This window comes from Neltuma alba, unplaced genomic scaffold (assembly GCF_004799145.2).
Source record: "Neltuma alba isolate B1F8T4 unplaced genomic scaffold, ASM479914v2 tig00007919_pilon, whole genome shotgun sequence".
In the NCBI taxonomy this organism is placed as follows: Eukaryota; Viridiplantae; Streptophyta; class Magnoliopsida; order Fabales; family Fabaceae; genus Neltuma; species Neltuma alba.
The window spans coordinates 75,153-89,393 of NW_021634902.1; the positions used below are offsets into that span (position 1 = coordinate 75,153).

Consider the following 14,241-nt stretch of genomic DNA (forward strand, 5'->3'; position numbering starts at 1 on the left):
CGGACCACTAGAGGAATCCAGCAACCTATTTCTTTCTAGAATGGTTCATAGTATATGGACTCCTTCATTTCATCAACATTCAACTTATTGTCCTCCACTTCACCTGGTCATCTCAATCAGACAACATGAATAGCATCTTAACTAAGCTTTCTTTCCTATTCAAAAAGTATGCATAGCTCAAAAATCCCCTTAAAATTAGAAGCAGTGCTTATGACGGAAGCATGGCATATTTATCAAAATTAATTAGAAGATATGTTATGAAACCCAAGCCAGTGGATCTCAAGAAATAACAATAGAATCTCAATATTTGTAAGAGTAAATAGAAACACCTGAGGTAAGGAACAATAATAGTGTCTTAAAACTCTCAAAGCATGCGACTTGGATAATGTCATTGCTCAACAGTATTTTGCATTTGTAATTTGTATTGCAGCCAACCATTCATGCCTCACAGGAGAGGATCTAACAATGTAGAATTAACAAAACTATTTTCAAAAATTGAAAAGGAAGAGAAAAGAATGTTGCTCTAAAGATGAAGAGAACAAATACGCTAATCTACATTTTGGTAGTTCTTTTTCAATTATTTTCAATTTTTTTTGTAGGTATGCTGCATATACCAAGCTAATCTTGAAGTATCATATGGAAGAACTGGTTCATCCTGAGGCAGTTTTCAGCAGTTCTTCCCACGTGGCTAGTTTTTCCCTAGGTTTGTTTACTGTAATTCCACGCCTCTTTTCTTCAGTGTCTATCTTCTCCCAATCACTGAATGAAACTATTCTTACATTTCTATCATGTAGGAGCTGGCGAAGACCGTCTCTGCCTTGTTTTGGCAAGATCGACGATGGTACCAAAACTCCTTTATTAAGGTCTTCTGATATGCTTGACACCTGTCATGTTGATTGTCAGCCAAAATACAAAACTAACAATCACACAGATCCATATTCCATATGAAAGTAAAGCAACTTGCTTGGGACAGAGCTACTATGCCCTTCCACCCCCCCGGGGGGGGGGGGATGAAGGCTTTATGGATTTAGTAGCTCATTTTACAATATAACTTGGCATGCATGTATCATATAATTATATTTCTAGTACTATTAACATCAGGCAATGGAAAAATAGTTAAGAATCTAACTACTTCGAATGCCAATCACCCACAGTATTTCAGACTCAAATCTTTAACACTTCTCAAGCAAAAATTTCATGTTTAGCTGTTTGCAAACTCCCTAGGAACTTATAAGCCCTAGTATGGCAGGTTTTGCAATCATCTATACCACTGTCAAGTAGTAAGCTTCCTAAGAACAACATGAATATAGAAGCAAGCTTACAGTTTCTTCAGCACAGTAAAGGTTTGTGGCAATAATTCCAGTTGGCCCTCTCTTCAGCCAACCACAAACATACAAACCCTCCTCAAGTAATGTAGAATCCCCTGAAGCATCACTCAGCACTCGACCTTCGTTATTGGGAACTATACCTGAAAATTAGCAACCACATATTGATGAGAGAAAGGGGAATAGAAATACACAGAACATGAAAATAAAAAAGGGATTTGGAATTGAGAACTCCATCATTGATCCACATAACTCCTCTCAAGTCAGATTATAAGTTATATATTTTAGCTAGTTAATATTCTAACAAGTCCAACAACAACAAGCCTTATCCCTCTAGTTGGGGTTGACTACATAAATCGCATGACACTATTGTCATCTATCAACTATCAAATATTTTGATAGATTGTTAACGAAAGTCTCATTCAATGACCTCATTGAGTGTGCTCCTCGGTCTTCTTTTGCCTTTTTTAAAAGGCTCCAAACTGTCTGATTTACTTTTCTCACCGGCACCTCCAATAGCCTTCTCTATACATGTCCAAAACACCTCAAACAATATTCAACCATTTTCTCTTTGATAGGTGCCACAAGTACTCTTACTCTTATATTTGCATTTTGAATCTTATCTTTTCTTATATGACCACACATCCATCTCAATATCATCATTTCTGCCATCCTAACTTTATGCTCTTGTTTTTCTTTTAGAGCCCAACATCCACTACCATATAACAGCTAATCCTATAGCAGTCTGATAGAATTTTTCTTTAAGCTTATCAGATACCTTTTTATCGCAAATAACTCCAACAGCCCTCCTCCACTTTAACCACCTTGCTTGTATTCTATGAGAAACTGTCTCCATCAATTTCAACATCTTCATGTATGATGGATCCCAGATATTTGAACTTTGACACTTGAGAAATGATTTGATCTCCCATTTTAACCTCCAAATCACCACTAACTTGCCTCTCCCAAAATTACAATGCATATATTCTGTTTTGCTCCTACTCAAACAAAAACCTTTTGACTCCAAGGTACTTCCCCATAGCTCTAATCTAGAGTTAATCTCTTCTCTTGATTCAATCACGAAAACTATGTCATCAACGAAAAGCATGCACCTAGGGATTTCTTCTTGAATAAGCCTAGTTAGAACATCTAGAACATGATTAAACAAGTAAGGGCTCAAAGAAGGTCCCTGGTGTAGCCAATCTTGATAGGGAAGTCTTTTGTTTCACCTCCAGGCTTTATTATACTTGTAGTTAACCCCTCGTAAATATCCCGTAAGGCTTTGATGTAAGCAACCCAAACACCTTTCTTCTCCAAAGCTTTCCAAATTATTTCTCTTGACACATGATCATAAGCTATTTCCAAGTCAATAAAAAAAAATGTAAATCCCTTCCTTTACTTCTATACCTTTCCATTAACCCTTTTAGTAAATAACTCCCTTCTGTCGTGAATCTCCCCAGCATAAATCCAAATTGGTTCTCAGAAATGGAAGTGTTTTTCCTCTGTAGCTTACATAGTTTTGAATTCTTTTACTCTTGTAAATAGGAACCAAAGTGTTTTTCCTCTATTCATCCAACATAATCTTGGAGTGTAAAATTTCATTAAAACGCTTGGTTAGCCACAATTCACTCTCCTCGCCTACACATTTTCAAACTTCGATAGGAATACTGTTAGGTCCAATAGCTTTGCCATTGTCCATTTTCTTAAGAGTTGCCTTAACCTTTCCGATGCGGATCCTACGGTAAAAAACCAAATTCCATTCCTCTTCGTCAATTAACAAGTCCTCCAAGCCCAAGTCAAACATTTGCTTCCCTCATTAAAGAGCTTGTAAAAGTAGCCCTCTCATCCATCCTTAATATCACAATCAATAACTAGAACTTTACCTTCTTCATCCTTTATATACCTCACTTGGTCCAAATCTTTCTTTGTCCTCTCCTTTTGCTTCGTAATCTTGTAGATAACCATCAAAACAATACATAACAATAAACACTAAGAACTACAACAACTTATCATCTACTTCCATGATGCTCATAACACAGAGATAAGAAGAGCAAATGCTGGGGGAAAAAGAAAGGAACTACAAAATATACATAGTTAATCATAGTATAAATGACACTGACCCCTTAAAGTCTATTTTTATTAATACTCTTGCTATAACATTGTACAAAAGTCAGTGCAAATAACTATAAGAAAAACAAATTTGATTGGTAACAGTAACAAAAATTTTGTTATTTTTTTACTGTTTTTCCCCCCTTCTAATTCTCCAGATAACACCACAGATGTTTTTAGGAAGAAGAAACGAGAATCCATTTCCAAATTTGTTATTGATCTCCAATATAATTTCCCCAAAAACACATGTTTTGGAAGAAGCCTGAGATAATTCAGAGTAAAACATAAAATAGGAAATTAACACAAAAGGTATGAAATGATTTGTTCACCTTTCTGATAATCAAAAGGCAAGCCATCAACTGGTATTGATCTGTAACCAATGCTCTTGAGTACCAACCTACAAAACATCAGTATAGTGCAATGGACTCAGCTTTGAATCTCAACATTTTCTAAAACCACAACGGAAATAAATATCTTTCCAAGGAGGCAGCGATCATTCATTTATACAACTCCATCTCTATCTCTTTGATCTTTGGAAATATGAATCAATGCCTTTGGAACTTCCATTTTTCAAAGGCATTGATCAATAGTTTTCATGCTAAGCTCTGGCTAGAATGTTTATACACAAGTGAAGTAGTTGTAATTTTACATGTTTCCTGGATAAAGAATAATACCCGCATTTTGTATCTTCAAATTGTCCAGTACCAACAGCAGCCTGTTTCCTGGGGCCCACCCCTGCAACATGCAGTAGATGAATTAACAGTAATTCTTAGCGCAAGAAAAGATTCTTGTGTACTCGAATCTTCAAGAAAAGTTTATATTTTACCAGATTGAGAAATTACAGGAGTGCATAAATCCACCATTTGTTTAACAAGGTCCTTTTTTTTCTCCCCCACAACAGTTAAAAGAAACTATGCTAAATTATCTTTACTAATCATACACTAGTACATTGATGTGGTGCTAACGATGCTAAGTTTACAATTAACAAGTTACAACATAAATATGAACAATATAAAAAATACCTTGTAAAACTGTCTTCTCAAAGCGCACACTTGAAACATGGCCAATTCTGTCTTTTGACTCCTGAAAGCTATCTGGCTTCCGGAAAAAGACAAAATGGAGTTCACGTTGATTCAGACAAGCATGTGCAGGCTTTGAAGTAGCTGCCTTAGATAGCAATTCATAAACTCTTTTCTGTATACGACTACTCTTTAATTCTTCCTTTGCAAAGTGACAGCAGCAGGCACAGATAACACCAACGGGAAGAAATTCAGGATAGTAATTTTCAGTAGGAAAAACAAACGAGGAAGTACATTTAAAGAAAATCATCACCAACTGGAAAGGAGAAACTATTTATGGAATTCCATACTTGCAAGTAGAGATGTAACATCATAGGATTCTTAAAAATAATGACAATGATAAATAAAATGTGTGTGTGTAGTTACAGCTCGTACATATATCAAATATAAGTGATGCCATCATATAAATTAGGAAACAAATTGGAAGCATCCCATACCTCATCTGCAGGAGTTAGAAGTAGATCAGTTTCCTGAATTTTAATATCAAGATTATGAATACCTGTAAGAAGATGCCAGAGCTTACATTAGTTTCGTGTATGCAAGAGACTGAAATGGTCTAAAACCTTAAGTCACTCCATTCTAAATCTACTTTTTTAGCTTTTACCCTGAATCTTCCAAAATCTAAAATTAAATGTTAATTTTTATAAAGTTATTCAAACTTTGAGATTCATATTTCAAAACTGAAATAGGATTCCCTGCACGGGTTCTGCACACGTGCATGTGCACATGTCTGTGGGTGAGTGAGAGAAAGTGACAAGACCTGGCATAGTAATATGGATCCCGTTTAAAGAAGGTTCATTGTCTACTCTTTTTTTTTTTTTTTTTTTTGGGGAGGGGGGAGGTTTAAATATATCATATGTACTTGAACAAGATAATCATATTGCATTCCCATGCAACATAGTTCATGACTTCATGACAAATGATAAACCAATACCAGGCTATATCGAAATAGCACTAGTAATCCTCTAGATTAAAAACCAGTGGCAGGACCAAGATACATGACCATGATTCCCATTTTCAGTTCAACCCCAAACCTTTAAGGTCTGGAATGTTTCAAAATCAAAACCAATGAGTTATGATAAATAAAAATCAGATGAAAAGCAAGAGGCAGTGACATTGGAGAGTGGCAAGTGAGCCCACGGAAATCATATGGGAATTGGAGGCTTGATTGATAAAGGTTATCGCTAAGCAGCAGGTCAGTTGAGGAGCAATAGTTTAGAAGAAGGTAGGAAACTTTTTAAGTCCGACTAATAACAGCATTAGGGGGTAAATTACGAGTTCCAAATGATCACCCTATGGAAAGAGTTCTGCAGAACAATAAACATGTATAAGAAAAATGAACAGTTCATCTGAAATTGGCATCTAAATGAATATGCAGAATTTACCGAGAATTTCACGTAGCTCTTTAGCAGTACAAGCTGCTTGGGCAGGACCACGTCTTCCAACCAAATAGACCTTCCTGCAGTGATCCTAATATTATGTAGATACATCATACAATAGAAACAAGATTGTCAGGCAGCTTCAGAGTATGTGATGATAAACCTTATAGAGCTCTCCTCTAGAGCAGCCAAAGCATGTCTAGAAATATCAGTCGTTGCCAACTCAGTTCTAGCCCGTAAAAGAATGCGTGCAACATCAAGCGCAACATTTCCCTGAAATTAAACGAGACCATTTACCTAGAAAACCTCAAAAACCCTTAAGGTGAGACTTACACAATGGAGAATGGGAAAAGAATATTACAAGACATATTGGTAACTAATTTTAAATTGTAAATTAGATCTTATATTTTCATTTTCTTCAATCATCTTTTTACTTCTGAATTCATTTATCTTACCGAAGTTAGCTCTTGAGGCCCTTGTTAATTTAGGTTAGGCCTGTTATGGTTGCCTTCTGATTGATTATTAATAAAATTCTCTTGGCCAATGATAGTCATTGATCCCTCTCTATTTCCTTCATATCTCCCTCCTCCTTCTTATCTTCCTACCTTTCCCTTTCTCTCTATTATTTGCTTCTGGTTCTACATCACTACCTGACCAAGAATTACAGCTGTATCAGTGCTTTTCAAGTCCGGGTCAAGATTTCTTGCATCAGGATGCCCATTATACCACCAAACAAATTCTCTGGCGGAGTATACCCCCTTCAAATTCTGATAAGAAAATAAGCAAGTATAAGGAATATGTTAAAAGTAACTCAAGGTCTAAAGTAAATAGCTAACGCATAACTATGAATTGACAAATAAGCATCAAGAAACTACTTGTACCTAAAAAGAATCCTAGTGAAACAGCAAAAATTCTACCAGAGCATTACTATCCAGGAAAAAGCAAATAACAAGTTGAAGCATACTTCTCCAGAAATTCCAAGGCTTCTATCACTTTCAGCACCATATGCGAGCACAACCTGTTGAAATGCATAGACTGATAAGAAGGTACAGCCAATAAATAAGTACTCAAAAAATTGTCACCATATATAGAGAGAGCACATCTAGAACTAGAATCTCACCACATGATACAGCTCACGTAATTCAGATAGAGAAACGCTAGACCCAAGAGCTACATTTCCAAATAATGAGCATCTTTCATGCTGTGCTACCCTTGAAAACTGGTTGATGACAATCTGTTGCAAGTTTTCTGGTACAGTAAGCTCCATTAAGAGACTTCTTTACACCAAAGAAAAAGATTGCTAGGAATAAAAAGGAGGGGAAGAAAATCAAGCATGTTATTTTTTTTTCTCAAGAACTTCGGGGCATCTGAAGAACTACAACTTCTCCCCCTTCCTTGAGATGAACATATGCAGCCTCTAGCTATTTATGGAGAATCAATACCCCAATATCAATCATATAAACACCCAAAAGACTGTTAGGCACATCGATACTAGTGAGCTTCTAAGTTTATCAATTTTCAAAGGAAAGGTGCAGATATTGACCTTTGTTTCTGGGTGGTCAGGCGCAACACCCGAGCGGACTAACCCAAAAGGTGTCGGCAACCTATCAATGATATCAACTTGAGCTTCTTGGTGTGCCTTCAACATCTAAAAATGCAATTAACATGCCAACAGTTCACAAATTTTAGGAGAAAAAAATTAGCAAGTTGATACTTGACAACGCACGTGCATAAATAAGAGCTTACCTTCTCAGCAGTGTAGAAACCAGCAGGACCACTTCCAACAACACAAACACGCAAAGGGTTAGATGAAAGAGTAGTGAAGCTTCTGGAAAGCCATGTTCTTGCTTGGAAGATTGCCATTTTCTCAACGTAATGCCTGAAATAAAGATATAAAGATGATTAGAGAGAGAGAGAGCTAATCAAAAAGAATCACCAAGAGTCTCAATTCCTTCCTTTGTGTTGAAGGGGTTTCAAACTTCAATTTCTAATCTGAGCCCTCTCAATCTTGAAGAGGCATATCAGGGACAGGATGTGCCCCTTGCATCTACTGAAGTCCAATCAACCATTGGTGAATTAACAAACCAGATTGATTTATTTTTTATATGCTTACATGCCTTTATTTTGCCTATTATCTTATTGATTGATCTTATGATGATGAAGCATAATACAAGGCTGAAACATATTATAATTATATAAGGTTGTCGTTTTCGTATCATTGCCAACCTCAAACCTCAGAAGAAATTAAAGATCCATGGATCAACACAAATAACTTTGGCGAATGTCATAAACAGCATATAGTACCACGCACCAATAATAACACTTCGAGCAAAGTACAATTTTAAATTTATACATATGGACCCATAAACTCTTAAACAATGTTAAAGAATTGATTCGAAAGTGTGCCTTAATCCCCTTCATTCTGCTTAGCTTGCTGGCACTAGCATTCGAACTTGGAACCTCGAAGTAATGCTTTTTGCAGCTCGCCTTGAAGCCCATGTATGTTGGTTAATCCCTTTCATTCTCAAATGGTTTACAACGCAATATCCACAATTGAGATTCAACAAAATTTTGCCAAAAGCATTTTTCCCCCCAGTCATTCCAAATGCTTTGCAACAAAATTCATAGCATTGCCACAAATGATAATTATTTTCCCGACACAAGATTGAAAAGGAAAAATAAAAGAAGAGCAGGGCATTACGGTGAAACCTTAAGAGGCAGGTGCACAGGACGATGGCGACGGCAAGCTCAGGAGGCGAGTCTGGTGGCAAGCTCAGTCAAAGGGCGACTGCAACGTCGTCTTAGAAACGGATTGCTCTGATGAGGCGAACCTTCTGCACGAACCGACCGCTCGGATGCTGAACTCATAAATGAGACCAAGCGGATGCTGAATCGTGAATGGGATGTTTCAGTCCAGTAGATTTCTCGGACGGCGAAGGAAGCTGCGGGCCTCCTGGCCAAGATGGCGCTGAGCTGTGTCCCTGGACCGGCTGTCTACTTTGAACATGGACCCTGGCGTTGGAACCTCAGTGTTTGGATTACTTTAAAAAGTATTTTTTCGTCAATTGAGATAAATTTATTCACATATTTATTTAAAAGTATTTTTAAAACTATAATTTTATTTTTATCCAAATACTCCATTTCTCTTGTTAAAAAAAAAAGTAAGGGTAATATGGGAATAGTGTAAAGTCATGAGGGTAATTTAGCAATGAAACAGTTTTAGAAAAAATAAGAATGTGATAAAAATTGATTTGAACACACTTTTTAAGAGTATTTTTGGAGCAATCCAAAGACCCCTGCACCATCTACTGTAGTCCGATCAACCATTGGTGAATTAACAAACCAGATTGATTTATTGCCATTTTTTCTATTTGAATTGGGTGTGCCAAAAATATTAAAATTAGAAGTTTCATTTGATATCTTTGCTCTCATATTAGAATTAGGAGTTCGATGAAAATTGAGTCTAGAAGAAAGCATTACTCCCTCATATTCTTGCTCAAAGAAGTGACCACATATAATGGGAGGATACTTATGTTTATTAAAAGAAAAAGTTATTTCTCAAAATATGATAAGCATATATCTTTTTAATTTAAAATAATAGGACAAGAGTATAGTCTATATATTACTCTTTCTAATTGTAAACATAAAAACTAATTAAAAAATTTATACTTTCTTTCTAAATATAAAATCTTAACCCATGAGCGTGAGAGAAAAAGATTCTAAATAATTAACGAGCAGTTAGTCCAACTGGTAAATGGTTTCGTTTCTCGTAAGGATGAGAATGTGTGTCTAAGTCCTGAGAAACACTCTTGTTCGGAGAAGGGACAACTCCGCCTATGTGGGCGGCACTCCTACTCCTCGAGTCCGGATTAGTCGATTGCCAATAGACGCTAGATTACCATGCAATGTATAACCAAAAAAAAAAAACATTCTGAATAATGAGAAGAAAAGTTACAAGTTAGAAAACAAATCTTACAAAACATATAAAAATTTATTTTTGAAATTTATTTTGCCCTTCCTACATTGATTAGGCACATAGCTGATTAGAATGTATTTATTTTTAAATTAACTTTCTACACCAATCAGTCAAGCACATAACCAGTTTGGAAAGTAATATAATTTTTTTAAAAAAATTGATTTACTTTCTACATTGGTTAAACAAGTAATTGATGTAGAAATTAAGCAATTTTTGCGTCCAAAAATTATTTTGATTTCCATACCAATTATCATTGTAACCTGTGTCTAAACTTTAAAGTATTTATTATACCAGTTCTTTTTCTTTTTTTTATTTTGCCAACCTATTACTTATAGCTAGTTCCTCTTCCCTCACTAGTTCCTTTCTCTCACGTCCTTACATGGCATGCTGGTCTCTCACAATATAATAAACTAATGTTTAAATTTTTATTTAAAAAAGTTATTCACAATTAGTGCCCAGCTATATTTCGAGTATAGTCGTCTTTAATAAAAAATACCAATGAGTAATTAAAAAAAATCCCCGATTGTAAGAACAAAAACGTCAAATCAAATACTTTGTTTAACCCAATACTATACTATACCTAGTAGTCTTTCACAACATGATAAACTAATGTTTAAATTTCTATTAAAAAAATTATTCACAGTTAGTGGCCATCTGTATTTTGAGAATAATTGCCTTTAATAAAAAACTTCCTGTGGGTAATTAAAAAAAAAAGGTCCCTAATTGCGAGAACAAGAAAGTTAATCAAACACTTGGCGTAGCCCAATATTATACCTTATCCCTGCCTTATTCTGCCTTTATTTTGGTTGAAGTTTACAACAAACTATGATCATCAGTTACATTCTTGTGTCATAATGAGCAAAGAAATGTATTCATGCTTTTCACCCAAAAAAAAAAAAAAGTATTCATGAATGCCTTAGACCTATTTCACTAAGTTGAATTCATATTGCTGTCAATTTTCCTTTCCTCCTTTCCTATCGTCTTAAAATAATCCATTATAGCTAGCAAAATTGGGATGCTGAAAATAAGTTAACAAGTTAGGAAAATTTGTGGCTGAGGTGAAAACCTCTTTTTCTTTTTGGATACAAAGGAAAGGAAAAGCGAAAAGAGGCAACAACCACTCACAATAGTTGCATCTGTGTGGTACTTTACTCTTCCAAATGTCCATGTATGTCCTGGTTGATAGGTGCACAGCCTTATTCATCGCCATGTAGGCTGATTTTACGGTGAATGTGGCATGTCTCATATATCTGGATCACTGCAGTATTAAATGTAAAATTCAGACAACTAATGCATAAAATAAATAAAAAATTAGTTCTTTGTAGAAAAATCGTATTGATTTTCTTAAAGTATCTATTTTAATAATTTACATTAAAAATTACTTTGATGATGAAAAAAAAAACCTGTTAAAATGGTTGATAAGTGGGGAGGGTTTAAGAAAAAAATTTATATATTTAAAAGATAGTGATTATGGCTTATATTTATAATCAAAACAAATTATACCATTAGATTAAACATTCAAGATGAAAGATGAGCAGGTTTTGCTCTTCATTTTTTAGATACTGGTATCCTCTTATAAAAGATAATTATGCTCAAAATATTATCGAAATTTAAATTTTATTTGTCATATTGTGAAAGACCGGTCCGTTACGCTCAGTTATTTTAAAAAACAAACGGAAGGCCAGTAACTTAATGGGCTAGAATTACTGTTTCAATGGGCTTGGACTGCAGGAACAATAGTTAACGTTTGAAGAAAACATGCTTCTGACTCGGGCCTATTCTATGACCCAAAATAATATATGATGCGTTTGCAAACCTAAATATGTTACTAACTCAAGCCCAAAAAAATACTTCTCCGATCTTAATATAAAACTTATTTAACTAATTTGATTATATTAAAAAATTTATATAAGTTAGTTAATTATAAAAAATACGATGTATTTTTTTTAAAACACCGTAATCATCTTTCTTAATATTCTTCTTCCCTGACTTGATTATGGTTGGAAGAGTATCCATAAAGGTAATTTAGAAAAAATTAATAAATATAAGAAATAAGTCTTATATTTGATACAAAAATTAAATTAACAATTAAGTCATATATTAAGGACCGGAAAAGTATGTTACTAACATGCTTGGGTCTACCGGTAGGCCGTAGGGACTAGTCCCTTATAATATGACAAATTTGAATCTTTTTTAAGAGAGGTGCCTATATTTAATGTCTGACGGTGTTTTGAAGTGCCTTTAATGGAGGATATCTGTGTCCGGAAAAAAAAAATCTACATATGGTGTGCCAAGAAAAATTTAAATTAGAAGTATTATTTCGTCTTTAATTTGGTATGAAGTTCCATTTAAATTTAATGAGAATATAATCTTTTCTGATAATATGACAAGTTTTCTTTTGCCAAAAATAAATATAAGTGTGCAGCTCAACTATACATTTTTCAACAATACTTACATTAAGTTTTTTATATTTATCATGTTAAGTTTTCTCATCATATATAATCATGTGTAGTATTTTTGAAATATTAGCATTTAATTATAAACCCACGTAAAAAAAAAAAGGATACATAAGCAAGTATAATTGGAAAACTTGACATAATGGATATAAAAAATTTGACCTAAGTACTTTCCTTTCTTGTATCATCATTAGGAAAAAAATCACATTCTAATTAACAAATTGATAATTAAAATCTCAACATATGTGTATGAAACTTTTTCCAAGAAAAATAAGTAGTCACTCAAGTCAGTTTAAAAGCTAAATAGCTAATCTATGAATATTAAGAAAATTAGTTAAATTAATTATTTGTGAAAAAATATGGGTTAATTTTTTGAAGATGTCTTTCAATCATTTGCATTGAGAACTACCATATTAATGAAATTTTCCTTTAATATGTGTAATTAATATTTAGCCAAAAAATATGTGTAATTAATATAAATATTTAGAAAAGGTTATAAATTTAAAAGACCACGTTAATTAAACTCCTATATTTATTAATATATTCATAATTTTGAAGTATCACTCACGTACTTGAAGTTTTTCTGTTTCTTGAAAGCAAATGATAAAAGTACAAATTAAAAATGTCAAAAAGTGAAGGTGGACAAAATCAATGAAGTGAAAACGTGAATTTTTCAGCTTTTACTCATAATTAAAGTCACTCTTTCACATAACATTCCTCCTAAAAAGAAGATAAAAGAAGATGAAAGTTGACTCTGATGATTGATAAACGCAATGCATAGATATATTATTTTCATCTTCAAACTTTATTTATCATAGCGCAAAATATAAAGGTTAATATAACATTATAAAAAGAGCATAATAATAATAATAAAAGAAAGCTTACTTGATAAATTAAGCTTATAACAAAATCAAGCAAGGTAAAAGGATATGATTTTGGTAAATAATTTAGTAATGGACACTCTTGTTCCCTCTAATATCTATAGAGGAGTGGACAGGTAAAAATAAATCATCATGTTAACTGATTGAAAACGATAAATAAAGTGGGGAAGGCTTTAATATAAAGTGATATAATAAAAAGTTTGATCAATGGTGTGATTAAATAGCAATAATAAGTAGAGATAGAGTAATAAAAAGGGAAATAGAAGCACTTTTAGAAGTCAACAAGAGTGATCATTTGGGTATATGACATATGGAATTGTGTTGTGGCAAGTCAAACAACAATCCGTGACACAAAGCAATAACTTGTATATAAATTGAAGAAGATAGTCTTTTGTTTGTTAAGTTCATTGAATTTACCATGTGAGTGGTTTACTTTCGAAATTAAGAATGGGTAAGTACTAAGCAACTATATAGATATAGCACTTCATATAATGCCATGTATCATCATCAATTTCAATATATAATAAAATTTAGAGAGAATTCACTACTACAAAAAAAAAAGCCTTTTATAGTAGTTAAAATAAGATTTTCACGACGGTTTTGAGTACGACATCTATACCATCAATATAAAAAAGTAGAGAATTTCAAAACGGCTTAATAACTATCATAGTATGTGACTTTTCACAATGGTTATATAAATAACCGCAACAGTAAAAAACTTACTTATTATTTATTGAATTTTTTTTCCTTTCACTTTGCTCGAGACCTAAAGTCCTTTGCTATTGGTAGAATATCGAAGCTTTCAACCACCAGATTGAAGCCATTAAAATTTGATGAAGGTAAAATCAAACACCCAGATCTGATAAAACTCATAAATTTCAAGCTGTCAAACTTAGATCTACAAAATGAGGAAAAGAAAAATTATATCTATTCAAGCTGCCATGTATTAAGTAATGTTTAAGCAAGAAAACTAATAAAACAGATCTATTCAAACTTGGAACAAACAATCATATTTTTTAATTAAAAAAAACACTAT

The 14,241-nt window shown here is 33.6% G+C and overlaps 1 protein-coding gene across 1 annotated transcript; it reads right to left on the minus strand.

Annotated features, from left to right (window-relative positions):
* Positions 1 to 335: 335 nt before the first annotated feature.
* LOC114753417 (NADPH:adrenodoxin oxidoreductase, mitochondrial) lies at positions 336 to 8,892 on the minus strand. Its single transcript, XM_028942107.1, has 14 exons — positions 8,602 to 8,892; positions 7,639 to 7,771; positions 7,436 to 7,540; positions 7,013 to 7,126; positions 6,857 to 6,910; positions 6,543 to 6,659; positions 6,056 to 6,165; positions 5,899 to 5,972; positions 4,951 to 5,012; positions 4,457 to 4,655; positions 4,109 to 4,169; positions 3,764 to 3,831; positions 1,323 to 1,468; positions 336 to 884 (listed from the first exon to the last, which is right to left on the minus strand). Exons 2-14 carry the CDS (start codon positions 7,753 to 7,755, stop codon positions 651 to 653), a joined length of 1,461 nt encoding a protein of 486 aa, XP_028797940.1. The 5' UTR covers positions 7,756 to 7,771; positions 8,602 to 8,892; the 3' UTR covers positions 336 to 650.
* Between the last annotated feature and the right edge of the window lie 5,349 nt (positions 8,893 to 14,241).

What these genes read in the sequence shown, in the direction of transcription:
- LOC114753417 (XM_028942107.1), bottom strand. Translation starts at nt 7,755, where the DNA reads ATGGCAATCTTCCAAGCAAGAACATGGCTTTCCAGAAGCTTCACTACT. An exon ending in TTCTAACTCCTGCAGATGAG is followed by an intron (nt 4,656 to 4,950) that starts GTATGGGATGCT and finishes CACTTTGCAAAG; the next exon opens with GAAGAATTAAAGAGTAGTCG. An exon ending in TTTGAAGATACAAAATGCGG is followed by an intron (nt 3,832 to 4,108) that starts GTATTATTCTTT and finishes GATGTTTTGTAG; the next exon opens with GTTGGTACTCAAGAGCATTG.